At 41.8% G+C, this 27925-nt stretch overlaps 1 protein-coding gene and 1 long non-coding RNA gene across 2 annotated transcripts in view; both read left to right on the top strand.

The window, feature by feature from the left end:
* The first annotated feature begins 4873 nt into the window (after positions 1-4873).
* LOC309864402 lies at positions 4874-8237 on the top strand. Its single transcript, XR_014311504.1, has 3 exons — positions 4874-4951; positions 7357-7541; positions 8118-8237. It is a non-coding gene; the product is annotated as an uncharacterized lncRNA (long non-coding RNA).
* A 4918-nt stretch (positions 8238-13155) lies between these two features.
* GCLC (glutamate-cysteine ligase catalytic subunit) overlaps positions 13156-27925 on the top strand; it is a 46658-nt gene continuing 31888 nt past the window's right edge. Inside the window, exon 1 of the mRNA XM_082729401.1 lies at positions 13156-13815. Within this exon, the coding sequence (XP_082585527.1) occupies positions 13666-13815 (150 nt within the window). The 5' untranslated portion in view covers positions 13156-13665. The remainder of the gene's footprint in view (positions 13816-27925) is intronic.

Raw genomic sequence — 27925 nt, 5'->3', positions numbered from 1 at the left:
ATGGAGAGGCAGGCAGAGAGAGAGAGAGGGAAGCAGGCTCCCTGCTGAGCAGAGAGCCCGACGTGGGACTCTATCCCAGGACACTGAGATCATGACCTGAGCCGAAGGCAGCAGCTTAACCCACTGAGCCACCCAGGCGCCCCTCAATTCATTGTTCTTTTAAGGGCGAAAACTGGTCAACGAAGCATCCAAGCTCACTTAAAACCATAAATACGATTTAATAACAAAAGATGTTACCAATTTTATAATTTTTATTTCTCAGCTATCTGGAGCTTCTTTTTTTTTTCAGCATTTAAGTGCACACATCAAACTGTATGAAAGAAACAAAAATATAAGATAAAAGCTGAAAAATTGGTTCAGAAGTCTTTTTGTTAGTATGCTGTGCCCACGTGATGCCTGCTCCAACAGCAGTAATGTGGATGGGTGTTTTAAACTTCTGGACTCAAAGGAGCCGTGTGCTTCCCACCCGCTTGCTCTGTTTACTTCAGCTGACACACTCAGCAAGAAACAAAAACAGCCATGGGGGCAAAAGAAACTCAGAACTTGGCGTAGTTGCCTTTGAAGTGGCACTCCTCAGTGCAAATCCTGTGAATGCTTTTCATAGGTCAAAGTTTGGACAAGTCATCTGAGCTTTGATTTTCTCTGTTGAGTCTCCTAACCTAAAAGAGGGATAACAGCTATCGTGGTCTGTCACTGACTGCCCCTCTTCAGTTTTCCCTTAAGTGACCTGATGCTTTGGGTGGGGGAAAGGCAGGCGGTTGCCGAGTTTTCTTGTTAAGGAAGGTAATGAAGGGGTTGGAACCACCTGGACATACCATGGAAACTAGCATCTGGGAGGAAGCTCGACCAAAGAGAGGGTTAAAAGAGTCCAGACAGGCAGAAAGGTAAGGAGGTTCCACAGAAGCGTCCAAGAGAGACTTGGAGACCAGTGGGCTCTGAGCAGAGCTACTTCCAGATCAAGAAGAGCAATCAGAGTTTGGCATTGAGGCCCAGTGCCTTCTGGCCTCTGCACACTGAAGCTATAGTGGCTAAATTGCACATGGATTTAAATCAGAGGGTTTGCTTTTTTGTTTGTTTGTTTTTTTGAGAAAAAAATTTGCTTATGAATCAATCATAAACAATGATTATAAAATAAATCTTGAATTCAGATATCATAAACTATAACAAAGAAGAATTAGAACCAAGGAAATATGATATTTATGCAACTTAACAAACTTCCTGTTACTCAGGAAATAAAAGATTAATGGTGCTTTTAATGCTTTGATGATGGTGAGAGTCTTTACAAACATTACTGTTACATTTTGAAATAGGCGTATCCAGTTTTACATAAAGTTTTTGTATACAGGTAAGTATGGACTGTAAAAGATTTTTATCAATACTCTTTCCCACTAATTAAGATAACTTCATTTTGTTAATGTAAGCTACTTAAACAGGAACTTTCAGTAGAAAACAAGGTGATGATTTATACCCCCCCAAAAGGGGGTAAGTACATATTTTATTAAATACTTTCTAAAAAAGCTTTCGGCATGTTTCATCTTTAGCAACATTAGATGCTGCTAAAATTTCATCAGTTTATTCTTTATGAAAATGTAGGTGCGTCCTAAATAAGTATTTAGGTAACATTTTACCGGGTACAAAACACTATGGGCTTACATAAGACTTAAAAATGAGATGTAGCCCACATACCATAGAATATTAACATTAAAACAGACATTAAATGGTGAGAAGAGAATCTATATGTATAAGAAGAAGTCAACTTTGGTTAGTTGGGGGATATGAGGAAAAAAGAAATCCCTTCACAACATAATAGTTTTTTTCCCCCTAAGATTTTGTTTGTTTATTTATTTATTTATTTATTTATTTATTTTTGAGAGACAGAGTGAGAGAGAGAGAGAGAGAGAGTGCAGAGGGAGAGGCAGAGGGAAAGAGATAACAGGCTCCCTGCTCCATCCCAGGGTCCCAGGACTCTGGGATCATGACCTGAGCCAAAGGCAGACGCTTAACCGACTAAGCCACCCAGGTGCCCTAATAGTTATTCTACCTGTAAAAATTGGTGTTCCTGGTTTACTCCAGGAAATACAATAGTTTCTTAAAATGTATAATTATAATAGCATATGTAGAAATATTTGCCTCCAGCTACGATTTACTTTTAAAAGCTGTAGGAAAAGCATGTGTATGTAATAAAAACAAATGTATTTCTTACTATTACCTATAATTTTCATCAAAGGTTAACGATGTTAGTATTCTGGAATCCTCAATAATACAGGATTTCAGGATTCAAACTGTTGATAAACATGTTGTTTGGAACATCATTTCCCAGAGAGTCCTTTCCTGAGACCTGGAACAGTCACCCCCTGTCCCATCTAAACTATATTCTCCTACCCCCCTTCTTTTACTGTCATAAAGCATAACAATTTAAATTATGCATTAATTGATATGGTTATTTATTTTTTAAAAACAGAACTCTTTATTCTAACTGAGCATAAACATCAATCAATGTTACGTCTACATGACATACGGCTCTTTATTTAACACCAGTCTTTTCCTACCCAGCTTAGCTATAGACTGTGAGAGAACTACCAGGTCTTTTGCTCACTTTTTTGTCTCACCATCTAGCACATACCTGGCACCTAGGAGGCTTAAAAAATATGCATTAGATTTATTCATATTTTCCCCAGTACGCTAACTTTACTCCTCTACCTACCTCTCTTTATTAACCCATACCCTTCCCAGCTCCTCCATTAACCCCTGCAAAGTGTTCACTGACTACTGGAATTCAAAGAATATCACTGAGAAGCAGGAGATGAACCCGTGCAACCAGATGGAGAGCTGCCCTCCAAGATGGTGCTGCCACCACATGAAGTAAAGAAGAAATGCCCATGTCCCCAGAAATGCTACAGAAAATCAGGCAACATCAGGGAAAGAAAGGCCACTGATCTCAGTGTCCTTGGAGCCAACAGCTGACTTGGCAGGAGAGCCCTGGGCCTGGGACCTTTGTTCTCCTATCGTATTGGGAAAGAGCCCATGGCAGAGGTATGCCTGGAGAACCGGAAGTGGAGAAGCAAGGCAGTGAACACTGGATTTGAAATTGGATTCTGTCCTTTACTAGATATGTAACTTTACAAGTAGGCCTAAATCTATAAAGCGTTGCTTTATTCAACTGGCAAATACAGATACTGTTGCCCAGCTTGTATTGTTGGGAATCAAATGAGAGGATGCTCAAGAGTCTGAATGAATGGGTGAGTTATATCGAGCTTGGAGGTCAGGAATCTAAGACACTATTCCTATCCTCTTTCCTTTCTTTCTCTTTATCCCTTTCTTCTTTCTTTCATTTTCCCTTCTGTTCTTTCTTCCTCTCTCTAGTTTCTGGTAACGTCTCATAATCTGCACCAGTTTTTATGTCCTTCCCCTGGGACTCTGGAATGCAATACTAACGCGATCCCTAAACTACAAGCCTCAGAGAAAACAAAACATAATAGCCATTGTTTTTTTAATTATTTCAGCAGTGGGCTAAGCACAGTTTCAAGAAATCCAGTATTCATGAGTCATGCAACGACACGTTAACTGAACTGGGCTGTTAACAGACTTTAAATATTGAAGTAAATATTTGCCGGCTTACGTTGGCATGTTTCTGCCTTTAAATAAACTACCATATAATCATCTGAATATAAAACAAACAGCCTGAAACTGTCTAAACTAGACTTAACTTGAAAACTGAAACTTGGAAACCTCAAGGCATATTACTTTAGTTAAAAAGTGATGACCCTGAATTGCCTTTTTCACATCTAGAAATTTTTTATAAGATTTAAAAAAAAAAAATCTCTACACCCAATGTGGGGCCCGAACATACAACCCTGAGATCAAGAGTCTCATGTTCTACCAACTGAGCCAGCCAGGTGCCCCATCTAGAAAATTTTTAAATAGATAAGAGAGAGAAACTCTTATTGAAGATTCCATCTTCAAGCAGAATTTATGTTGCTTTCTTACAAGGAAAAAAAAGGGTTTATAAGCAACCTTGCGAGTAATATAAAGTAATATAATGAGTATCGATTAGCTTATTTATACCTTACAAACTTGACATCATGAAATGTACCAGATTTCTGAAAAATGTGATTCTGTGTACTTTTCCTCTCTAGTTTTACATTCTAGATGCCTTCCACCATCTGTGCTAGGAATTTTTTATCAATACAGTCTACCTGCAGAATAGTATAGTGTAATGTTAGCAAAGGCATGCTATTACTTACCGTTTTCATCCCGAGTAATGTTCGGAAAAAAAAAAAAAAAACAACCAAAAACCTTAATCATGTAACAAGTCCAGTCAATGTAATTAACATCAAATCAGATATTCATTGACATTTTGACACTATTTTGACTTCCTGAATAAGTTCCATCATAAATACTTTCTTATCATAAATAAGTTCCATCATAAATCTCCTGTAAACCCCTCAGGCTTTAGATACTGTTTAAATACTGTTTAAATATTATGCTTCTAAGGCCTATAGATCCATAACAGAAACCAAGGACTGTCCAAGGTAACCAAAGCATCAATCTTTCCATAACATTTTCTACTGATTCTCATTTTGAAGAAATCTAAGAAGGAAGCTATATGTCCTACCTGAAGAAAAAAGGGAGTGGGGGGAAATTCTTCAACTGAGAGATTTTTGTCGTGAGCTGGAGCAAAGGGAAACTTTCCAGAGCTGGTGGCTTTTTCTGTGTGCAATATAACAGCTAATAGCTAACTCATTAGCAAAACTAACCAGAAGACAGTCTGATATACATAAATTTTCATGAAAACAATGAGTGCTATTATTTTCTTCAAAATGGCATCTAAAATTATTGAGTTTATTTTCTTGCTGTCTTCTCCCTCCAGAAGGAAAGATCCATGGGAACAGAATTGTTGCTTTTCCCATCCACCCAGGATCTTCAGCATCAAGAACAGGACCCGTGCAGGGTGGGTACCTAGTGCATATTTGTTAAATAAACAAACACAAATTTAATCCAGCTGGCAGAGAATTGCCTTAGTTACATAATCATGGAAGTTTATATATTGTCCAAACTCCCAGACGTTCTTTGTAGCCGAGATCAACATTGGTACTAATTTCGTAGCTAGTTTATGGACATACTTAATCCATGTTTATAAATATTAAAAGACATCTGTAAAAAATATTTCTTCGTTATTTGTTTTGCATAGTGAAAACAAGAAGATAGTGGCCTAACTCTAATAATAATGTTATCTTCGTGGACAAATTCTCACATTCAAGTTTTTAGCTATTTTAATAAACATTGCAATCCAATTATGACTCAAAAAAACCTAGTGAATTTCCCTACCGTGCATGCCCACAACCACAGGACTAGTCCCCTGACCATACTGATCAGGATGGGCAAGGTGAATCCTGATCAGTTCCCTGCATGTAAAGGTGGTTCATGATGTCTCGCATAAGTTGTTTGGTTTCCTGGACAAGAAAAAGAGCTATGATATGTGCATGCATTTCTGGGCAGAGAATTTTCATTTTCAATACCATGGATTTTAGTGGATGATATGATTACATGGTACTATATAAAGGTAGGGTCTTTTACTTACTGAATCTACTTAATGGATCTACTTAAAGGATTTACTTAATGGATCATTCTTAGGATTTTCCTTTAGAAAGAAACCATTTCTGGGAGTGCCTAGGTGGCTGAGTCATTGGGCATCTGCCTTCGGCTTGGGTCATGATCCTGGGGTTCTGTAATCGAGCCCGCATGGGGCTCCCTGCTCAGCAGGAGGCCTGCTTCTCCCTTTCCCACTCTCCCTGCTTAAGTTCCCTCTCTCACTGTGTCTCTTTCTATCAAATAAATAAATAAAATCTTAAAAAAAGAAAGAAAGAAAGAAAGAAAGAAAGAAAGAAAGAAAGAAAGAAACCATATCTTAAGGTGGCTATAGTAGCTCTTATGGTACTCTCACCTCTTAAGGCTATTCTTTGAGTGATTGGTGATTCCACCCCTCATCCACTTTTTTATTTTTCTCTATATCTTCCTCCATGAGCACAAGACAAATCTCTGACTCTATAATCCAGAAATCATGAACAAAGAAGTCAAAGGGCATAGAAAGAGAAAGAGAAATGTATATTTAAAAAAAAAAAAAAAACCTTAAAATATCAAATTTAAGAGTTTCTTTTGTATAGTCCCAACAAAGTAAAGACGACAACATTTTGAAAGTCGCTGCTGAATGAAATTACACCATCACTCTTGGGCCAAAGTGGGTCCTGAATTTGTAGTCAAAAGTCCTGGATTTAAGTACAGGTTCTAGCATTCAACTTTCCTTTAGCTCAGTTTTTTTTCATATCTAAAATGAACTCACATTATAATTCTGTAAGATGTGGGACGACTGGGTGGCTCAGTTGGTTAAGCAGCTGCCTTCGGCTCAGGTCATGATCCCGGTGTCCTGGGATCGAGTCCTGCATCAGGCTCCTTGCTTGGCAAGGAGCCTGCTTCTCCCTCTGCCTCTGCCTGCCATTCTGTCTGCCTGTGCTCGCTCGCTCTCTCTCTCTGATAAATAAATAAAATCTTTAAAAAAAAAATTCTGTAAGGTGTGAGTGAGAGTGGGACATATACAGTAAGGCAGCCTATTATATGTTACATTATATGCTATATTAAGATAGCCTGTATATTAAAACCTCTCGAAGGCAGGAGATCAGATGAGAGTACTGCCAGGAAAGACTTAGTGAGGAGGAAATGACGTGAATGTGAGGGCTCAAGCCATCACCCTGATGAGGAGGGACCTCACCACCTGTCTCAAACCAGGGGCTCCTCTACCCAGAGAAGAAAGACATTTCCTGGGCTAGCCTTCCTTTTGTACTGTCTTCTTAGAAGAAGATTGACTGGGGATATTTTCATAGGGAAAAGCAGGGGAAAAACGATCTGCTAAATTTCAACTCCTGAGGACCTCAGTTTGTGATGAAATATTCACTAATCAGTGTCCACTGCCAAGTGCTGGCAAGGCTGAAGCAATAATGATGCATTCTAGGTGCCTGGGTGGCTCAGTCCATTAAGCATCTGCCTTTGGCTCAAATCAGGATCCCAGGATCCAGGGATCAAGTCCTGCATTCGGCTCCTTGCTCAGTGGGGAGCACTGCTCGTGCTCATTTGCTCTTTGTCTGACAAATAAATAAAAAATACAAGAAATTAAAAAGAATTAAAAAAAAAATAAAGGCACCCATCTAATATTTAGAGTTAATTCTGATACATGAAAACCAAGGTTGAGATGGGACCATAGTTTAGATGGGACTAAAATAGGATGTAGAAGGTATCGTGTGTGGAAAAACACTTTCCAGAAGTACAACTGTGTTACTCTTTTGTTTTTGTCTTTGCTTCCAGGAACTAGTCTTAACAAAGCAAAATTGCTTGATATCCAGTACCACTGCTTTTCTAAATGATGTGATTATGATGAGTCCTTTTTCACATTTCCTCGGCCACAAATGATGGGGTGCTGTGTGCCACAGTTCAATTATTTGGTGTTATCTAATCTAGAATCAAGTTCACATATATTTATGTGAACGAAGGTAAGTGAAATGGGAGGAAAAAGGTAGCAACTAAAATTAAGATCTTAACAAATGTAAAACACATGCCTTAAAGACCGTACTCAGATTTGACAATAGGCCTCCTCTGACAATAATCATTCTCCCTGCCAGCCATCGTGACACAGTTTATACTACATGTGACAAGGACGGATTTTTAGTTCTAGTTTTTAAATGCAAGGTCACCTAAGGTAGAATGTAGCTAAAAACCTTGGAATAAAAACAACTGGTTAACACCAACTGTCTCCAATTTCAGGAGAAAGGAAACTGATTTCCAGCAAGGGATTAGCCTGTTGCTACTCCTTTTCACTTTTTTGAATCATCCCTCATACCAATTGCTCCAATTGTCTTTTACATTCCTGACTTAGAGCAAACTACCTGAGATCATGCCCCAGTGAGATGTGCTTTAAATTATGGGGAGGGAGTGAATACTTGAAAGGAGATTAGTCATGTAGTGACACTGAAGATGGGTAATTGTAACAATAGGTATATTACATGTACTTTTCTGCTTGTTTGCAAATGTCTGTAATAAAAAGTTGTGTTTCTTTAACCATGCTCCAGTGAAAAAGAGGAAGTCTCCTGGACTCAGCCATTACCTTTCCTGTCCCAACACATCAGTCTTGGCATCCTCATCTTCTTGCCTATCATCTCATAAGAAGGCCAAGATACTGGACATGTGTTCTGGATTCCATCACTCCTCCTGAGAGATCTTGCTTTTAAAAGCATCCTCTCTTATTCCCATAGCTCTAATCTCACCCCACGGACTCCTACTCATCTTCTTTACGCACTCAAGTTTCCCCAACTTCATAAAGACCTTCACTTGACAGAGCAGACCTTTGGCAACTCTACATGAAAATAAGCACGTTTATACTTCACTCCCTGTGAACTAAAAGTGGGCTTTGAAAACCAAGTTGACTGGGGGTCTGTGTTTGGTTGACTTGGAATGGACAGTTGCACAGCTCAACATGTGTTAGAAATACCACATAATACAAAAAGATTTGTACTTTTTCAACTAATTTAGTAGCATTACATCAGAGAATGTTTAGGTTGGAAGGGAAACCTCATTTGAACAGGTGAAGAAGGAAGGGTCCCTGATGATAAGGAACACAATTTTACTTGGATTGGGCAGGTTACCCTGAGCTAGAGTGAAGACCACAGTCTTTTGGGTGCTGCACTTCTATGATAAAAGGCCTGGGGTACTTCAACGTACTGAAATCAAATTCCAAGTATAATGCAGTCGTAGGGGAAAAATGCTTTATGCATCTTAAGCATTTTGTACTGTGTACACCTGAGTTAAGAGACAGCAGTTTGTTTCTACCAATGAATTAAAATACAAAGCAAGAAAATCTTAAACACCTATCTGAACAGAGATCTTTTGGGGTTAAGGGAGTGTCAAAGGAAAGGAGGTCTTAGTGGAGGCAAAATCAAGAGCCAGGAAGCAGAAAGATACCCTCAGCTTCACCCCAGCCATGAGGTATAGTAGAAAGTAAAACGGAGTTCAGATCCCTGGCCACTGCCTGTTAGTTACTATTAGTAGATCTCAGTTGCCTTATCTATAAAATTATAGCCAACAACCAAGATTGTTCTATGAATTCTAGATCAAAGTGCTTAGCATAAAACAGGTGCGGCACGAAGAGTAAATTACTGAGACCCCCGGGAGAGTATCTAAGGGATGTTGAAACCAAACACAACAGTAGGGTTGAAGCAGGTAACCCAAGCGGCCTGAACCTGTAAACCCCCACCTCCACCCCACCCCACCGCACCGCACCGCACCGCACCGCACCACAGAGACCCTTAGGCACAGGCCCTCTGCTCTCCTCATTTGATCTCCGCGATCTCAGCGGAGCTGCTGACTCATGGAAAATTGGAACCGGCGTGACTATCGGGAAATGTATTTTTTTCTCCTTGCTGAGAGGCCCGGAAACCAACAAGTCTGAAATGGCTGCTGCAACACTCTCAGCAGCGGGGGGGAGTGAGAAGATTGGAGCGCCGAGACTTTGCCCCCGAGCAACATCCCCGGCATTGACCTCTAGCACGGAAACCGCACAAAGTGCTGAGTCACTGGGAGGCGGCACCGCGCTCCTGGAGGCGGGCCTGGCGCAGTCACGTGGCGGGGGCTCTATCACAACAACGACGCGGCGTGCAGCGCCCGCCGCCCGCGCCGCTTCCTCCCGCGACTGAGCCGCTCTTCGAGCATGCTCAGCTCGACCCCGCGGTTGCGCCGCGTCGCCAGCCTCCCGGCTCCACGGTCCGGGTTTTCCGGGCAGTCCTGGAGGCGGAGCTTGCGGCGGTACCCCGTGTAGGAGGCGGGGAACCCTTGTCGCGTTCGCAGCTGGCGGTGGTTGATTCAGGGGGACTGAGTCCGGGATTTTTCCGCGAAGTATGTGAACAGGCATCCGCAGTTGGGCAGGCCTGGAGAAGAGCTGATTCTGCTGTCTACGAGCGCCTTTTCCGCTTAGCGACCATGAAAACCCTAAAAGATCTGTCCGGGGCTGGTCTCTGAAAACTTAGTCGTAGGAGTACAGAAGGAGAAGTAAACTTAAAAATGAAAAACGCTGTCAAATAGAGGGGATTGATTGTTGTTGAATGTGACTTCAGTTGATCTGTGGTGGGTTCACCCCCACCCCTCCCTCCTCCTGTAACAGTAATTGGTAAAGGCACTGCGGCGACCATGGTTTAACTTTGACTTAACTGCCCAATAGTGCCACCGTGCCGCACCCGATTTGAGATTGAACAGAGCGCGGGGGCCCTTCAGAGTGCTGCCTGAATTCGGGTGGGAGAGGCCCCCCTTTTGTGTCAACCGGAATCTGGGGCTGAATGACTCAAATTACAGTATTAACTGTCACTACATTCAGTACCTCGTAAAGCTTTGGCTAGACTTGAACTTAGTCTCTTACTGAACCACCCTTGTGCCTGTATTCTTCATTAAAACGAAACGGATACTCTCCCAAGAGCCCAGCTTCAGGTATTGTGAGGAAATCCAGCAGGTGTAGGAGAAAAGTGTGTGCGTTGCAAAGTGTAAATGTCTACACCTGCTGTGTTTCAATTAAGTGGAATGCGAGCCACAGAGATAATCTTAAATTTCTCATGAACCACCTTTAAAAACTAAAAAGAAGGTGAATTAGTTTAAGCACTATACTGTATCTTAACATATCCAAAATACAGTTACAACATGTAGTTAGTATATGATTATTAATAAAATATTTACATTTTTATTTTTATACTGTCTTTGAATCTAGTATGTGCATTACACTCACAGTACCTCTCCTAGGCCACTACATTTTCATTGGAAATACTCGATCTTTCTATATCACAAATTTAACAGACCCAAAAGTAAATTCACATTCCCGACCTGCTCCAAATTTATGTAAAAGTTTTCCAGTAACCAAATGGAATATCAATTTTGAGATTTATATTTAAGTGGGTTAGAATAAAACTAAAATTCAGTTTTACAAATTAGCCATGTGTCAAATACTCAGTAGCCGCATGTGGTTGATGGCTATTGTGTTGAACAATGCAGGCCTATGCAAATGTGAGATGAGATTTTGAGAATAAAAAATGATCTTTTAGGTCCCTCTCCTGCATATGAAACACGAGCAACACAGCCTCCCCAACTTCCCACACTCCCTGCCTTCCATAGGAAGCCAAGATTTATACAAGCACTTTTCTATTAAAAAAAAAAAAAAAAAATCAGGGGCGCCTGGGTGGCTCGGTGGGTTGAGCCACTGCCTTCTGCTCGGCTCATGATCTCGGGGTCCTGGGATCGAGTCCTGCATCCAGCTCTCTGCTCGGGGAGCCTGCTTCTCTCTCTCTCTCTGCCTGCCTCTCTGTCTACTTGTGATCTCTCTGTCAAATAAATAAATAAAATCTTTAAAAAAATAAATAAATAAAAAATTAAAGAAAATCAAAACATATAAATCATCTTTATCCTTAGAGGAAGTCACTAGTGTGGAGATTTTTTTAAATGATTTTATCCTACTGTAGAAACAGATGCATGTACAAATGCAACCAAATTAGGGAGAGGAATAGCTGGGACTCAGATAAACAGGAATGTGTCAGGTGGACAATTCCAAGCAGGGAAAAACAGTGGAAGGCCAGGACTGAACAGGCCTGGTGATATTGGTGCAGAGGGTAAAGGAAGAGTGGGTGCAGTAGCTGAGGTTGCTGAGTCAGCCATGAACAAGTTAGAATGAGTTTTGGTTTTTATTCTTGCTGTGTGCTCTGGATGGAAACATCACCTGAGCTTCAAACACCCCCACAGCCCTGCCCCCATCCACAGGCCACACATACACACACTCCACTGTGGAAATTACAGCCAGACCTTGGGTATCCATGTCTCCAATCCCTGATAAGGACACATCCACTATGAAGGGGTGTGGGAGAAGAGAGTCCTACAACTCTGTATTCATTCAGCAGTTAATGAATGCTTACTAATGTTAGCTTTGTAGTTGATGGACGTGAGCACAATAAATACACACGTTCTGGCCTCAGTACATGTGTGATCTAGTTGCTGTCTCTTTTTCCCTCCTTGACATCACCACTCTGTCAACACAGATTTATGGGGGTGAGGTACCGCCTTTCTCTTTCCCACCATGACAGGATCAATCCCAGTTGTTTCTAATATTTTCTCCTTGGTAAGCTCATGAAAACATCATGTTAGTCACATAATGGATGAATATTAGCTTTGGATGGGGGATATGCTGTTGGAGATGATTCCTTTAAATATCCTTCTGAAGGGGCACCTGGGTGGCTCAGTGGGTTAAAGCCTCTGCTTTTGGCTCAGGTCATGATCCCAGGTTCCTGGGATCGAGCCCTGCATCCGGCTCTCTGCTCAGCGGGGAGCCTGCTTCCTCCTCTCTCTGAATGCCTCTCTGCCTTCTTGCTATCTCTGTCAAATAAATAAATAAAATCTTAAAAAAAATATATCCGTCTGAAGATGTTGACAAAATTCCTTTTGTTGCCATGAATGGTGTCTGAGCCATCCAAAGACTTTATGTCATCAAATAATTAATTTAGAGAATACACAAATACTTGCAATAACACATTGTATATACATAAACCCTGTAGACAAATTGATTCCTCTTAATAGCCAGGTAATTTATTGGCCATCGACCCTAAGCACGTCTGCATCGTGTGCACTCTTACAACAGCCATAAAAGACAGAATTCATATAATTTTACACGGGTATGGAGATAACGTGATCAAGATCTCACAGTCAGTAGATAGTGGAAACTGGAATTGAACAGGTGTTTCATCTGACTCCCAAGCTATGATATTACCATACCCTGCAGCTCTCACCTGTTTTTTATGAGCGTGAGGCCTTTTCTCACCTCAAAATGAATACATTGGGTTGTTCATTAATTCAAATAACCAAATTTCTTCCCCGGCTCAAAGTTTATCTCTTTGGGTTAGAGAACACATGTTTTACTCTATCTCCCCTGCTTTAAAGCGTGCGGGACATCTCTCCCCACACCCCCGCCCCTTTGACTCCGCCCCAACCTCGCCTGCGCACGCCTCCCCCGAGGCCTTCGTTGAGGCTCTTTGGGCGCTCGGCCACACCTCCTCTCCTGCACCGCCTTCTTTCCCCGCCCCCGCCCGTAGTCTATAAAACCCGGAGGGACGGATCGCACCCTGGAGCTGCGAGTGAGCAGATAGGAAGACTGGGCATGCTCTGTGGCGGCGCAGGTCTTGGTCACAAGTAGGAAGAAGCCAGTGCACGACACCGGTAAAGAGAAGCGAGAGCCGCTGCCGCACTGTGACTGTAGGGTCAGTCGCCGCCGCCTCGGAGCAGCAGCGGGACGGGAGCCGGAGCGGGCGAAGGGCGAGGCCGCCGAGCCGAGAGCCATTCAGCCTGCCCTCCCGTCCTCTGCCTCCGTGTCCGCGCGGCGCGCCGGACCCCTGAGTCGGTCACCTGGGCGGCCAGGACCCCACGCGGGGAGCGGAGCGGAGCGGACCGTCCCTCCGCCAGCTGTGGCCCAAGGGCGCCCCCACGGGGCGCAGCAGCCGCTGCCTCCGCCGCTTTTAGCCGGCAGCTGAGTGTCGGACTCGCGCCCCGCGCGCTGAGCCAGCGGCCGCGGTCAGCCCCGAGGAGAAGGAGGAGGGGGCAGCCATGGGGCTGCTGTCCCAGGGCTCGCCGCTGAGCTGGGAGGAGACCAAGCGCCACGCCGACCACGTGCGGCGGCACGGGATCCTCCAGTTCCTGCACATCTACCACGCCGTCAAGGACCGGCACAAGGACGTGCTCAAGTGGGGCGACGAGGTGAGCGCCCGCGGCCTCCGCCCCCGCCGGGCGCCCCTGTCAGGCCACCTCGCGTCTCCTTTGTTCGGCGAGACGCGCCCCGCGCCCCCAAGGCGGTCCGCGCCCTGCGGTGCGCCCCGAGGGTCCCCGGACGCGTCCCCGCCCGGGTGCGCTGTCCCTGCTCTCCCCCGACGGGCGGCCGGAGCTCTCCCGAGCGTGGGGCCCTGCCCGAGCCTTCTCACTAGACTTCCCTCTCCCTTTCATTCATTCTTAGGGTTTTCCCCTTCGTTGAACAAATGGGTTAGGCGCTGGGAGGGCGCGAGCGTGAGCAAGTGTGACATTTGGTGCCTCCAGGAGTTTTCAGTCTGGTGTATCCGCCGACCGTGTATCGGGGTCTCGCGTCCGGTGTCAAAATACGCTTTTGCGATCAGTGAGGAGGGGGCCAGGTTGTCCTAGAAGGGCCGTCGCCGCTAGGATTCAGGTCTTCAGGATGTTCGCTTCTGCCCAATCTCCTGCAGGTTCCTTTTTAAACCTCCAGCTGCTTCTCATCAGCTCCCTCTCACTCTCTTCGCACACCCTTCCTCGCCCTCCACGCTTTGCCACCACTTTTTAGGCACAGAACCGGCATTACAACTCGGTTTTCCTAAAGAGGACGAAACTTCTTGTACCACCATGCATGGGAACTCTTCAAGCTTCGCAACTGGGATTTGTTAGTGCCTTTCCGTGGCCTGGATCCTTTCTTTACAAGTCAGTTTCAACATGTGTTCTGCCTAGAGCTGAAATGTCTTTGAATTTTCAATTTGTTGAACCATTGTTTATTGGAATGCTGTGGAAAGCATTGCGCCCCCCCCCCCACTTTAGATTTAGTTTTCTTCTGCCAAAGCTTTTTGTGCTCTCTTTCCGTTTTTTTAAAGTCACATGTAGAAACCATTCAGATAATCCGATGCTTTTTTGAAAAGTGCTATTTTTTTTTTTTAACATTTTTTTTTTTTTTAACCATTTGGGTTCCATCGCTTGCTCAGGTGCAAATTTCTCTCTTAGTTGATGTTATTACTCTTGACCCAGGTGTCAGGGTGGTGCTACGCTGAGGCAATATCTGTTTCCTTGTAAAATTAGTTTGTCAGTTTCAAAAGTTGGACGATAATTCTGATTTTTACAGTTGAATTGCAGTGTTTTAAGTTTCAAAAGTATAATAGCAATTCACATTTATACTAGAAGGGGTTTGTCATACTTTGGACAGAAAAGGGGTGTGGTATTGTGTTCGGTAATTCTTCAGTTTCATTCTGAAGTTCCTTGTTGCTTCATAGCATCTGACATTGTGTGTTCATTTGCGTATTGTGTGCATTTAGTGATCTGTGCTCTATCCCCAGGTCCTGGATTTTTTTTTTTTTTTCTGTCCCACATCTCTTTGCTTCTTTTCCCCCTAATAAACCAGCGTCTTTTGGAGTAGGGAATTTTGCAGGTCATGATCTGTGAGCAGGTTGACAGACAAATTTAGGTTCTCCTTGACTTTTTTTTCCTCTCCAGAACTTAAAAAAAAAAAAAAAAAAAAAAGTGAAATGGAATCAGATGAAGAGGATTACTTTGTCATAAAGAGGCAGCGTAGCATGTCAAACTTTTGAGTTATTTGAGAGTGCATGTGAGCAGGTCTGTATAGAGCCACATGTAAATTATTTCTTAGTATGGTTGCCAACTTAAGGAGTTTGAAAACCAGAGTCTCTTATTTATCATGGGAGATGAGCCTCAGCAAAAGAGGAGGAGAGACGTTAACTACTTCGGTGTTAGCGCAGTTCCTCGCACAGAGGAACTCACAGATCACATCTGCTGAAGTAGAAGTCTGCAGGCAAGGTCAGGTGGCAAGCAAGCATGTATTGTATGCAGAAGTCTTGAGAAGTCACTGAGAAACCAGCTGGGTAGATGGATAAAGTAGAGAAGGGTGTGGTGGGTGGTGTGGCCCTTGGAGATGGAGGATGGCTTTGCCAGGCAGAAAATGGTGTTTGAGATGTGATATGTCGGACTGCTTGATATGATACCAAATGACTGCTTTTTGTGGGAACTTTTAGTCTTAGAAGCCAAAAAACAAAACAAAACAAAACAAAAAAACCACCTAAAACCATGGTTAGAAGACCCTGCCTTTTGGAAATGCTTAGCCCTAGTTCCTAGGACAGTATCTGTATCTGGTAGTGTATATCAGAAAGAACCCTGGATTTGTAATGCCACTTGTATCCTATTCCAGAGCCTGCCAAATGCCTGTATGATTGTGAGCCTTAGTTTCCTCTTGTGGAAAATGACAGGGTTGGACTCACCTAGCTTTTGTAGTTTGAGTAAGAACCGTTTCAATAACTTTTTTTTACATTAAAAATTAAAAAAAAATTTTTTAATGTACACATTTTTTTTATGTACACATTTCAACCAGAATGTTATTTTTGAAATTCACCTGTAGATAATCTTTAAACTCTTAAAGCAAAGGCTACGAATCACTGAGGTAAAAATGGGTTGTATTCTAAACGTGTGTGCTGGCTTTTTAGAAATCAGAAGTATTATCCTGTGACAACCTTATGAATGCGTAGATTCCCAGATTAGCTTACAGATGCATCTTTCACGTTTGGTGAAAGAGGTCCTAACCCTAGCCACCATTTATTGTTTCTGGAGGAAATAGAAGTTCTAACTCTTGGGTTGCGGGGAGAACACTTCATTTTGCCCTAGGATGGGGGAGTACTGTGGGGGAGATTTAAGATGGATGTTCCTGGGTACTCTTTTTGCCTGCTAAAATTTCTACTCTACATATAAAAAAAAGAAAAGCACTTACCTTTTCACAGCATACACAAACTTTTCAGGTGCAGATTTTGTTCATAACTGGAATTCGCCCATTAAAAGACAAACTTAGGAAATGTAGGCTGCAAACGTGGCAGTAAGGACAACTTTTGAATTCACTCTAGTGTTACCTGCCTGCCAGGCCTTTTTAGCTACTTAACAGCAGAGGCATTATCAGAATTGAAATCTGGCTGACTTCAGGTCCATTTCTTAAACACGCAATACTAGGTTTTGGATTATTTACAATGTGTGAGATTTCATCAAATCTCCTTTTACAGAGTTCACAGTACAGGTTGTAGAGGTGTCAGAAAACAACATTTAAAAGCAAATGTAGGGACGCCTGGGTGGCTCAGTTGGTTGGATGACTACCTTCGGCTCAGGTCATGATCCCAGAGTCCTGGGATAGAGTCCCGCATCGGGCTCCCAGCTCCACAGGGAGTCTGCTTCTCCCTCTGACCTTCTCCTTGCTCCTGCTCTCTCTCACTGTCTCTCTCTCAAATAAATAAAATCTTTTAAAAATAAATAAATAAATAAATAAATAAATAAAAATTAAAAGCAAATGTATAGTTTTTCTAATTTTTTTACCCCAGTGTAGTGGCTCTCAAAGTTAAGAAGGTAAATTGTCCTCTAGTTAGCAGAGAAGTGCATGTGAATTTAGGAAAATAAAACATGTCCTTGATATTTGAGTTTATTCTTACCATGCATAAAGCCAGTAAAGCTGGGATGGGGTATGTTAAGGGCTGAAATGTCACCCATTGAGTTTGAAGGACAAATTTGCCTATGTAGGTTAAGAATGCTTTAAGTGACTATTTAGAAAATGCATTGTTAATTAATAAGCTTATGATCCTATAGAAAAATAACATAACTCTGAGCTATAAATCTAGAATAGACAAAAAACATTTTTATTTGAGTGTTAATTAACGTGTAGCTTTGGACAAATTGCTTTATCTCAACCTCGGTTTTTTTAATCTATAAAATAGGAATGATAATGCTTTATAGGGTTAAGATTAAATGAGATAATGTTGATGAAATGGTTTACAAGTAAGTGTCTTTGCCTTTTGAGTAAAGGCTCATAAATGGTAACTTGTTCACTTGGATGTTTTTAAATATCTGCTATATCTCATTTAAATAACCATGGTCAAGCAGAGTCTTAACGATTGAGCATAAACTGAGGATTGCATGGCGGCGGGGGGGGGTGGTTGGGGGGGGTAGAGGAATGATTAAACAGGTGATGAGGATTAAGGAGGGCACTTGTGATGAACCCCCAGATGTTTGTGTGTAGGTGATGAATCACTAAATTCTACACCGGTAACTAATACTACTGTTAGCTAACTGCAATTTAAATAAAAACGTGAAGGAAAAAAATAATTTTAAAAATAGCCGTGATCATTGGGGAATGAAGCATTCTGTGTACGTGGACATTTTTTTAACCAGTTAACTTATCTGTATTTTTTTCAGATATAATTATATTCCATTGGCTTAGTTATTTTTAATGATATTGATGGTGTTTGGAAAGTACAGTATTTCTGAATTGCACTTAAAAAATCTAAATTTAAATCTTTAAATCTAAAGGCAGTAATGCCTTTAATGCATTACTGGACACGGACTAGAATTAGATGTTGAGCACAAATATTTCTTGATAGTCATTAGGAATGTTCAGGTTTCTTACATAAGTCATTGAGTATTTTGTGACCCATAAAGCAAAGTTTTATTTTTCTGTTACTTTGCTATCACTGTGGACATTGTTTTAACAGTATTCATGTGTTTCTAAAGCACAGTGGTGAAATCAAGGAAAAATAAATTTGTGTCTGAACTTTTCATATACTTAAAGCATCTGAATATGTTGTTTAGAAAACTGGGGCATTAATGATGTTGCTGGTATTGAATGGGTGATATGCTGATAAGCTTGTTAATACTCTGTTTATACATTCATGGTTTAACCAAGTTCGGTGGGTTTTCATAAACATTTTACCATCTTTATTGTTATAGTTGACATGCAGTAAACTGCACATACTTAAAATGTAGTTTGGTAAGTTTTGGTATATGTGTACACCTGTGAGACTGCCACCACGATCAAAATAATATACATCATCTCTAAAAATGTCCTTGTGCCCCTTTGCAATTCCCGCTTCCCTTCCCACTTCTCTTCCCACCTCCACAGGCAACCACTACTTTGCTTTCTGGCCCCGTAGTAGAGTTCGCATTTCCTAGAGTTTTAGATCTAGGAAATCATAAAGCATGTACTTTTCTGGTCTGGCTTTTTAGGCTGCTTGTATATTTTGGGATTCATTCATTTCATCGCATGTATCAGTTGCTCATTCCTTTTAATTACTGCATTATATTCCATTCCATGGATGTACTAGGACTTATCCATTATTTGGCTATCCAGTTTTTAGCTATTATAAAACTTGTATGAATATTAGTGTGTAAGTCTTTGTATGGACTTACATGTTTATCTACTTTGATTATTCCCTAGGAGTGATTGAACTTTTCAAGGAAAGTACTGAACTTTTTAAAAGTAGTGGTACCATTTTATATTCCTATCGGCAGGATATACCAGTTTGTCCACATTCTTGTCTTCACTTGATATAGTCAGTCTTTAATTTTAGCCATTCTAATAAGTGGGTGATGGTATTTCATTGCATTTTTAATATGCATTTGCCTTAAGAACAGTGATGATGAGTATCTTTTCATGTGATTGTTTGCCATTGGTAGGACTTTTTTGTGAAATGTGCTTAAAGCCATTTCCCTAATTTTGAGAGTTCTTTATATATTCTAGATGTAATTCTCACCAGATAATTTACGTTGCACATATGTTCTCCCAGGCTATTTTCCTTCTCTTAGTAAGGATGTCTTTTGAGGACAGAAGTTGTTCATTTTAATGAAGTCCAGTTTGTCCAATTGTTCTTTTATGGATTGTACTTTCCGTGTGTTATCTAAGAAATCTTTCCTTAATTCAAGGTCACAAAAGTTTTCTGCTGTATTTTCTTCTAGAAGTTTTATGACCTTAGGCTTTACATTTAGGTCTGTGATCCATTTTGAGTTAGCTTTGTCTCTGGTGTAAAGTATAGATTTTTTATTTTGGTTGCCCCAGCACCATTTGTTGAAAAGACTATCCCTTCTTCGCTGCCAGAGGTACATGGCCTTTGCAGCTTGTCTAATTCCAGTTGTCTATGTGTATATCTTTATTTCTGGAGTCTTTGTACTATTCCGTTGATCTATCTTTATGCCAGTAGTATACTCTTTATATAGCCATAGCTTTATAATACGTTGTGAGATCAGGCAGCGTTAGCTCTCCCAACTTTCTTCTTTTTCCAGTTGTTTTGACTTTTTTAGGCCCTTCGAATTTCTACATGATATTTAGAACCAGCTTGGCAATTTCTACCAAAAACAAACCTGGGATTTTGACAGCAATTGCATTGAGTCTGTAGATCATTTTGGGAAGAATGGACATCTTAATAATGAGTCTTCTGACCCAAGGACAAGTAAATCTTTAACTTCTCTCATCCTTTTTTTTTGCTTTTTTAGTTTTTTAACATACAAGTCTCACATTTTTTTGTTGCCTGTATCACGGTTTCGTGTTTTTTTTTTTCCTATTGTAAATGGTATTACGTTGCAGTTTCTGACTGTTCATTGCTAATATATTGAAATAAAATTGATTTTTACATATACATCTGCAGCCTTACTAAACATCTTGGCAGGAGCGAATTCTGCCACTGAGCCACCCATGCTAAACTTCTTGAACATGTGGGATACAGTTCTAGTAACTGGTCTAATGTCTTAGCTAATTCTGTCACCCTTGTTATTTAAGATTAAGTTCAGTTTTATTTTCTGAATGTTTCTCTGCTTCTTTGCACACCTGGTAATCTTTGACTGGATGTCAGTTATTGTGAATTTTACCTTGTTGGGTGCTTGTTAATTGTATATTCCTAACTCTGTTCTTTAAGCCTTGTTCTACAGTACAGTTATTTGGAAGTAGCTCAGTCCTTTGCCGTCTTGATTTTATAATTAGATCTGGAGAAGTCTCTAGGGCTACTCCCTCTACTGAGGCAAGACCTTTATGGATATTTTCCCTAATGTCCCTGAATAAGGAGTTAATCTATTCTGGTTTGTGGGAACACACTTAGCCCCAGCTTTGGGTACTTGGTACTTTGGTACTCCTGTATGGGTTGGTTTACTACTGAATCCTTAAGGGAGAATCCTCTGCAGATCTTTAGGGTTCTCTGGTGTTTGGTCCTGTGAACTCTAATTGATTTGGTTTCCTCAGACCTTCAGCTCTATCTCTTCAATTCAGGGCATACTCCAGGTTCTGCCTTACCTTCCTGCCCCTGATCTAGAGCCTCCTCTCTTCTGGCAGTAAGTTGGGGCAATTGGTGGACTCGCTTTGCTTTTCTCCCCCCATAGATCAGGAATCTCTGCCTTGTGTTAACTGCTATCCAGTGTCTTGAAAAAGCTATTTCATATACTCTCTCTCATTTTGGCTGTTGGGCTGTTTCAGATGGGAAGGTAAAATTGGTTGCTTTTATTCCCTCTTGAACAGAAGTAGAAGTCTTTCCTATTTTTTCTATTCTCCTTTCGGCTCTGTTCTCCTTTCTCTGTAAACTTTGTCCAAAGGCTGGCTGTCCTCGTGGTTATAAGATACTTCCAGCAATCAACATTTAGCCAAGTTTCTTTTTATTTATTATTTTTATATTTAAGTAATCTCTACATCCATCTTGGGGCTTGAACTCATGACCCCAAGGTTGACTTTCATGCTCTTTCAAATGAGCCAGCCAGGTGCCCCTAGCAAATTTTGTTTAAAGTCAAAACAAAACTATAGGAACTATATGCCTTTATGCTATGATGTTTGTCATTTAATATCACTGTTTTCATCCTATGATTGGGTATTTGGTGAAAACACAATTATTTGAAAAGCTTGCATACATTTTGTGAATAGACTTTAATTTGAAGATGCAAATCTAAGTCCCGGGTCTTCCCCTGAATGATTGTGTGATCTTAGGCACAGAACTTAAATTATTATTATATTTTTTAAGATTTTATTTATTTATTTGACAGAGATCGCAAGTAGGCAGAGAGGCGGGCAGAGAGAGAGGAGGAAGCATGCGGGGCTCGATCCCAGGACCCTGGGATCATGACCTGAGCCGAAGGCAGAGAGAGGCTTTAACCCACTGAGCCACCCAGGTGCCCCTACCATTTAGTTTTGAATTGCGTGTTTACATATGTATAGTTCCTAATTGTATTTTTTAACAATTTACTGAGAATACTTTAAATTCCATACGATTTATAAAAATCAGGAAATGCATACAAGAAATGGTAGAATTTATTTCCTTACCCTATCACCTTTTGGGTTTTAGCATTGGTCTAAGATCATATAGTTCACTGGCTACTGACAAAGTAATTTAATTATAAAGCCATGAATACTAGGTTTCTAGAAATTTTTTTTATGTCTTAAGCCTATTTGAGCTTCACAATTTTTCTATTAAAAGCAAGATGGTATTGTGAAAATGTTTTCTTGAAAAAAGATGATATTGAAATTTCACTTACGTATGGCAGAACACTAAAGACTTTATTTCCATGATGGAAAACTTTTAAATTAAGTATTTATTGTGTACTTCCTGTATATTAAGGACGTAACTATGCTAGGTCATGGGGTTGAAGAGAGAAGTCAAGAAAAGCGAGAAGCTCTCCACCCTTAAACTGGAGTGGGAGGCAGATGGGTGGATGCGCGGGAGGGAGGAGAGGAAGAGTTGGCTGTCTATCTAGAGGTCCTGGGAGTCTTACGAATGGAAGGTGGGGAGTGAATCTTCTGGTAGGTCTCAGAGTGAGTTAGAGAAGCAAGGAACGGGAATGCACAAACGTGAGATTACGGAGGTGCCTGATGTTGAGGGAGTATTGCCATAACACAGGACTAAAGCAGGGAAAAGGGAATGCCTAGAAATTGAGGCTAGGAAAGTAGGTTGGCTTCAGGCTGTTGAAGGTCCTTTAATAGGCCATGTCAGGAGATACAGTATTGTTAAATCCAAGACTGGTACAAGGGAATTTCTTCCAGGTCCCTTTGATCATAGTGTGAAATGGAATGGATTGGGAGGATTAACTAGAGACAAGGACCACTCTACGGAGGATATGTCATTGCTAAGTGAGAGAAGAGAGTGTAGCCTAGGAATCTGGAGATAAAGATTTACATATATTAAAGAGATACTTCAGGGGCACTTGGGTGACTCAGTTTGTGTGTCTGCCTTCCCCTCAGGTCATGATCTCAAGGTCTTTGGATCATGTCCCACATTGGGCTCCTTGCTCAGCAGGGAAAGTGCTTATCCATAACTCTGCCTGCCTCTCCCCCTGCTTGTGTGCTTACTCTCATTCTGTTTCTCTGCGACAAATAGTCTTTAAAAAAAAAAATAATAATAAGATACTTTAAAGAGGGAGTGAAAGGACGAGGCACATGAGCGGTTAGGTTATGTCTCTCATACCCATTCCTGGCAAAGATGATCAGATTAATAAGACTCCCTGGCAGGATGGTTCCTTGGGGGAACTGTTGGTTTGGATATTCTTTTCTGCAACCCTTTAATTTAAGGAGCCCTCCACTCATTCAGTGGAAATACCAGGTAAGACAGAAGAAAGCTGGAGCAACATCTGAGCTGTGTGTATGGTGGAGCAGCCACAGGCCTAAAGATGGTGCTTAAAACCCAAGTGGAGAGCCAGTTACCCCAGGGAGAAGAAACCTTGGCCACACCTCAGAACCTTGATGAATCTGTGGCATCCTGAGAGGAAGCCGCATAGCGGGTAGTAGCGCTGTCCTGTGCGGGAAGGAGGAGAGCGTGCTTTCGAGAGCTTTGGAAGGATGGTAACTGAAGTGAAGCACTGTATTTGCTGGTTGGGGAGGGACTGGAGGCTTTGGCAGCAGCCTATCTGGAACATATTAAAAATTTGCAAGAAAAGCAAAAGTTGGTTTCTGGCCAAAATAAATGGCACAACGCCTATGGATGTTTTCAGAGCTCATAGGGTCCTTAAAATCTTGGTTATAATTTTAGAAAGAAACAGAATGGAACTATTTTAGTTGAACTGGATAGTATATGAATTTGGGTATCCCGTAAGGAATAACGTCCATGGCTGTTAAGTTGTCTCTGTAGCACGTTGAAAATGATTGTAATGGATTGAGTATTTTAGAATGGCAACCCTGAGTCTCCAGTCGAAGATTGGGTTTTTCAGACCTGGTTTAAGACATTGGGGAAACATGATTAAACCTCAGTCTTGTAGCCCAAAGAGCTCATTTTGGATACAACTTGCTAGCTATTCAGAAACCTTGGTTATCTGGATTGGTCTATCCTTGGAGAGTTTATATGGCCACAATTCTGCTGTTGGACACTGGAGTGCTTTCTGTATGCTTAGGATTTCTGTGTCTGTCATGGTCAGACCATTTGGGATTTGGTAGTTAAACTTATTTCCAGAACAAAATTACAAAAGGGCCCCAAACCAGATGTTCCTCATTACATAAATGTTCACACACATCCATTGGTCTTGTCTCCCTTCCCCTGAGGTCCTTTTTTTAGTCCTTTGGATTTGGTTAATCCTTTTTTTTTTTTTTCCCCCTGGATGCTGATGTAGCAGAGTTAAAACAAAACTGTTAGGCAAGAGACTCCGTGACCCTTTTCCTGGAAGCTAGTAAGATTCTGGGCTGTGACTCTGCCCTGTTTGGATTACCTGTGGGGGTCATGGGCTGGCATGCACAGAGAGATATATTTTAATGCTCCAGAGAGATAGTCAGGATCTTGAAGTACCTGTAAAAGCTGACTGGCACTTGTCTGAAGTGTTTTTAAGGGTTAAGGGTTGCACCAGAGACCTGCAACCCTATATATTTTAATGCTCCAGAGAGATAGTCAGGATCTTGAAGTACCTGTAAAAGCTGGCTGGCACTTGTCTGAAGTGTTTTTAAGGGTTAAGGGTTGCACCAGAGACCTGCAACCCTAGGAAGTTAACATTTTTTAAATTAAAAAAAAAAAAAGTTTTGGGGGCGCCTGGGTGGCTCAGTGGGTTAAACCTCTGCCTTCGACTCAGGTCATGGTCTCAGGGTCCTGGGATAGAGCCCCGCATCAGGCTCTCTGCTCAGCGGGGAGTCTGCTTCCACCTCTCTGCTTACTTGCGATCTCTGGCTCTCTGTCAAATAAAAACTTTGTTTTTTAAGATTTTATTATTTGAAAGGATATGCTCTGAGCACTTTAAACCACAGACAAACCTGAAGAGGTTATTTAGGAATATGTCCTTCATTTCCTTCTGGAAATGTTGACCTATTTACACAAGTTGGGTACGTGGAAGGTACCTTCTTAGCCAGCATGCTTCAGCAGCCCTGCCTGTGGTTAATCATGGTAGTCCTCTCCTCTTGGCCCCCCCAAGGCTGCTACTGCTGTACTGAATTGTATCTAGGGGTCCTGATCCTGGGGCTTTAGTACTCAGAGGACTAGGAATAAACAAAAGGCTTCTAAGGACAGAGTTTATGTACTTTCCTCCTAAAAGCGTCTCAAGCCCTTACCCTTAGAGCACTCACTTAATACACAATTCTGAAAGCTTGACATCTGGCTTCTCAGCTCAGGATGAATTATAATAAACAGATCAATCGAGGCAGAAGCGAGAGAGACCAATTCAGAGAGCAGTTGTGAAAACCACATCTAGATGTGGCAGCCCATTGTACTTCTAAGAACCTTGCTCTGCTGTGATTCTAGTTAAATGAAATTGCTGATGAAGTCTGAAGCCTTAATAAAAAACAAAAGTGTGTTTAGGACCTTCCTATTGATAGCAGAGGAGAATGTAATCAACTTTAGAGGGACTTCCACTCATACATACATAAAAATTTTTAAGATATCATATGCTTAAAAGGGGTAAGCTTTGGACAATAAGACAATGCATTTGAATAAAATTACCTTCCTGGCAGTGCAGAGTGAGTAGTGTATTTGAAAGTGAAAGAAAAATGGCTGATCATACACTAAGAATTTCTAGAAGAGCTTAATAGAAATACAGAAATACAGATTTCCCCCATCAACCAAAAGTAAAGCATCCCTATGAAACCCTTTGTAACCCAAAATGGTGTAAAGAGAAGAAGCAATTACTGTTAATATATGGAAAAAATTTTGGGTGTTTCCAGACTCCCAAAATAACCTTAGACCTTTTTTCCTAAGGTTTTATTTGAGAGAGAGCATAAGCACAGGGAACAGCAGAGGCAGAGGGAGATGCAGATTCCCCACTGAGCAGGGAGCCCGACTTGGGGCGCAATTCCAAGGCCCCTGGATTATGATCTGAGCTGAAGGCATCTGCTTACCCAACTGAGCCACCCAGGTGCCCAACCTTAGACTTTCTTGGTACTTTGGGATGTATCTTACTAACGGGTGCACAAAATAACCTAACATAAAGTCTAGATGCTCACTGACACAGGTCAGAACTATGCCTACTTTAGACTGATCTGCTGGATGTGGTTCCCAGGGGTGTTTGGGGTGCCAATTGTCTCTGTAAGGGCTTGCTGGGGGGCCATTAATTTCGCCTTTTTCCATAAAGGCAAACAAAAACAAAAACCTCCAAATTTCTTTCAGTTAGCAAAAACAGATGCTGTTATCTCTCACTTTCTGTAAGTTTTGCATTATGGCATTTTTTGCTTTTATGAAAGACCTACGTTAGTATGTTTTTCACTAACCGAAAGAACTCCAAAGAGGATTTTTGCTTTTGTGGGGGCCTGGGGGAAGGCAGTTACCATGCTAATGTAAGGTCTTTTTTAAAAGCAAGTGGCCCACCACGAACTTTTGGAAAACGGGGAACACTCTTCATTCTAATTAATTCTGTTTGCGAAAGTTTTTACAGGGACACTGTACTTTCCAATAACGGGGAAACCTGTGCTCTTCTAGGGCTTTCATACAAACGAAGTGGCTTGACTCAAATTTTTGAAAAGCTGGGGGACACTTGTATTGCTTTAGAGCTGGAAGGAATTTTTTTCTTGCCCCCTCTTATTTCTTCAAATGATGAAGCTAAGGTGCCCAGAGTCTAAGACAAATTCCAAATGTCTGTCATGGTAATATTTCTAAGAGAAGAGGGAAAATTAAGGCTGTTCTGAGCAGGGTGGTGCCCCCTTGGGGGTGGGGTCAAGGAGGGGCTCGTGCTGGGGGAGCCGGGTGGTCAACAAAGGTTTCTCTGAAAAGGTAGCACTGAACTTGAGACCCACAGGAGCCAGCTGTGTGAAGGGCTAAAGTAAGATCCTCCCAAGCAGAGAAAAGTGCTGTCAAGGCCCTGACTTGGTTGTTGGAAAAACAGAAATGTGGCCACAACATGGTGGGGAAAAGGGAGGTTTGAAAAGGGAGGTGTGGTGTTTTTTGCTCAGTGGGAGCCGCTTGAAAGTTTCAAAGAGGAGGGGGATGACTGGATCTGCTTGGTGCAGGAACCCAGGACTACTTAACTGTAGAATTAGGCAGTGTTCTACACTATGAGCTTTCACTTTTAGCTGAAGCCAGTGGTCCCTGAAACAAATGCCAAAGGAAATATTCTGGTGAGATGGTGCTTCCCTTCCCATCAGTGACCTATTCTGATAGTCTCTATTTCGAGATCTTTCTGTAATGTTGATTATAGCCGACAGCATTTGGAAAACACCTCTGAGACACTGTTCTGCCTCAGTAACCGTAGCCTCACCCACAAGCTGGAAAACAATAGCCACCAGCATCTGCGGGGTGCTGTGTAGTTGCTGCTACTACTTTAGGGAGTTGACACAAAGCTTGTCCTCTTCCCAGTATCGGATGGACTCCAAAGCCTGCTTCCCCCATACACCAGCTCCCAAGTAAGCAGGAGGAAGAGTGCTCGGACAGTCTTCATGGGCTCCAACCCAAGAGGAGCTGGAAGGTGGACAGAAAAAGAAAGAGGAAAGGATGGTGGTGATAAAGGAAGTCGGCTTTTTTTGTTTGAGTGAACATATAAATATCTTAGAGCCACAGATGCTCAAGTGTTTTTCGTACCAGATGGCCAGTGATTCCCTTCTAGTGAAACGCCAACATCCTTTCAAAACTGTAATATTGAATATGCTTGGTAAATTTTTCGGTCTGCGGGACAAATGCTAACAGGTTTAGTAATGTGGCTGCGGCCTTCCCAGCTAATCTTCTGCTGGCAGTAGAGCCCCGGGAAAGGGCAGAGGCGGGTGAGCCCTTTACATGAACATCAGGCTGACCTCACTTGATAGTTATGCAGCCTGTGCCAGCCTCGGCCGGGGGCAGCAGATACTGGGCCAAAATCAAGTGCTTTGACTTACCTCTTTAATGTGAACTTGAAATCTGGCAGGAAAGGAGTTTGTATT

This window comes from Mustela nivalis, assembly GCF_964662115.1.
Source record: "Mustela nivalis genome assembly, chromosome: 5".
In the NCBI taxonomy this organism is placed as follows: domain Eukaryota; kingdom Metazoa; phylum Chordata; class Mammalia; order Carnivora; family Mustelidae; genus Mustela; species Mustela nivalis.
Note: the sequence above shows the minus strand (reverse complement) of the source record. Positions and strands in the feature narration are given on the sequence as shown.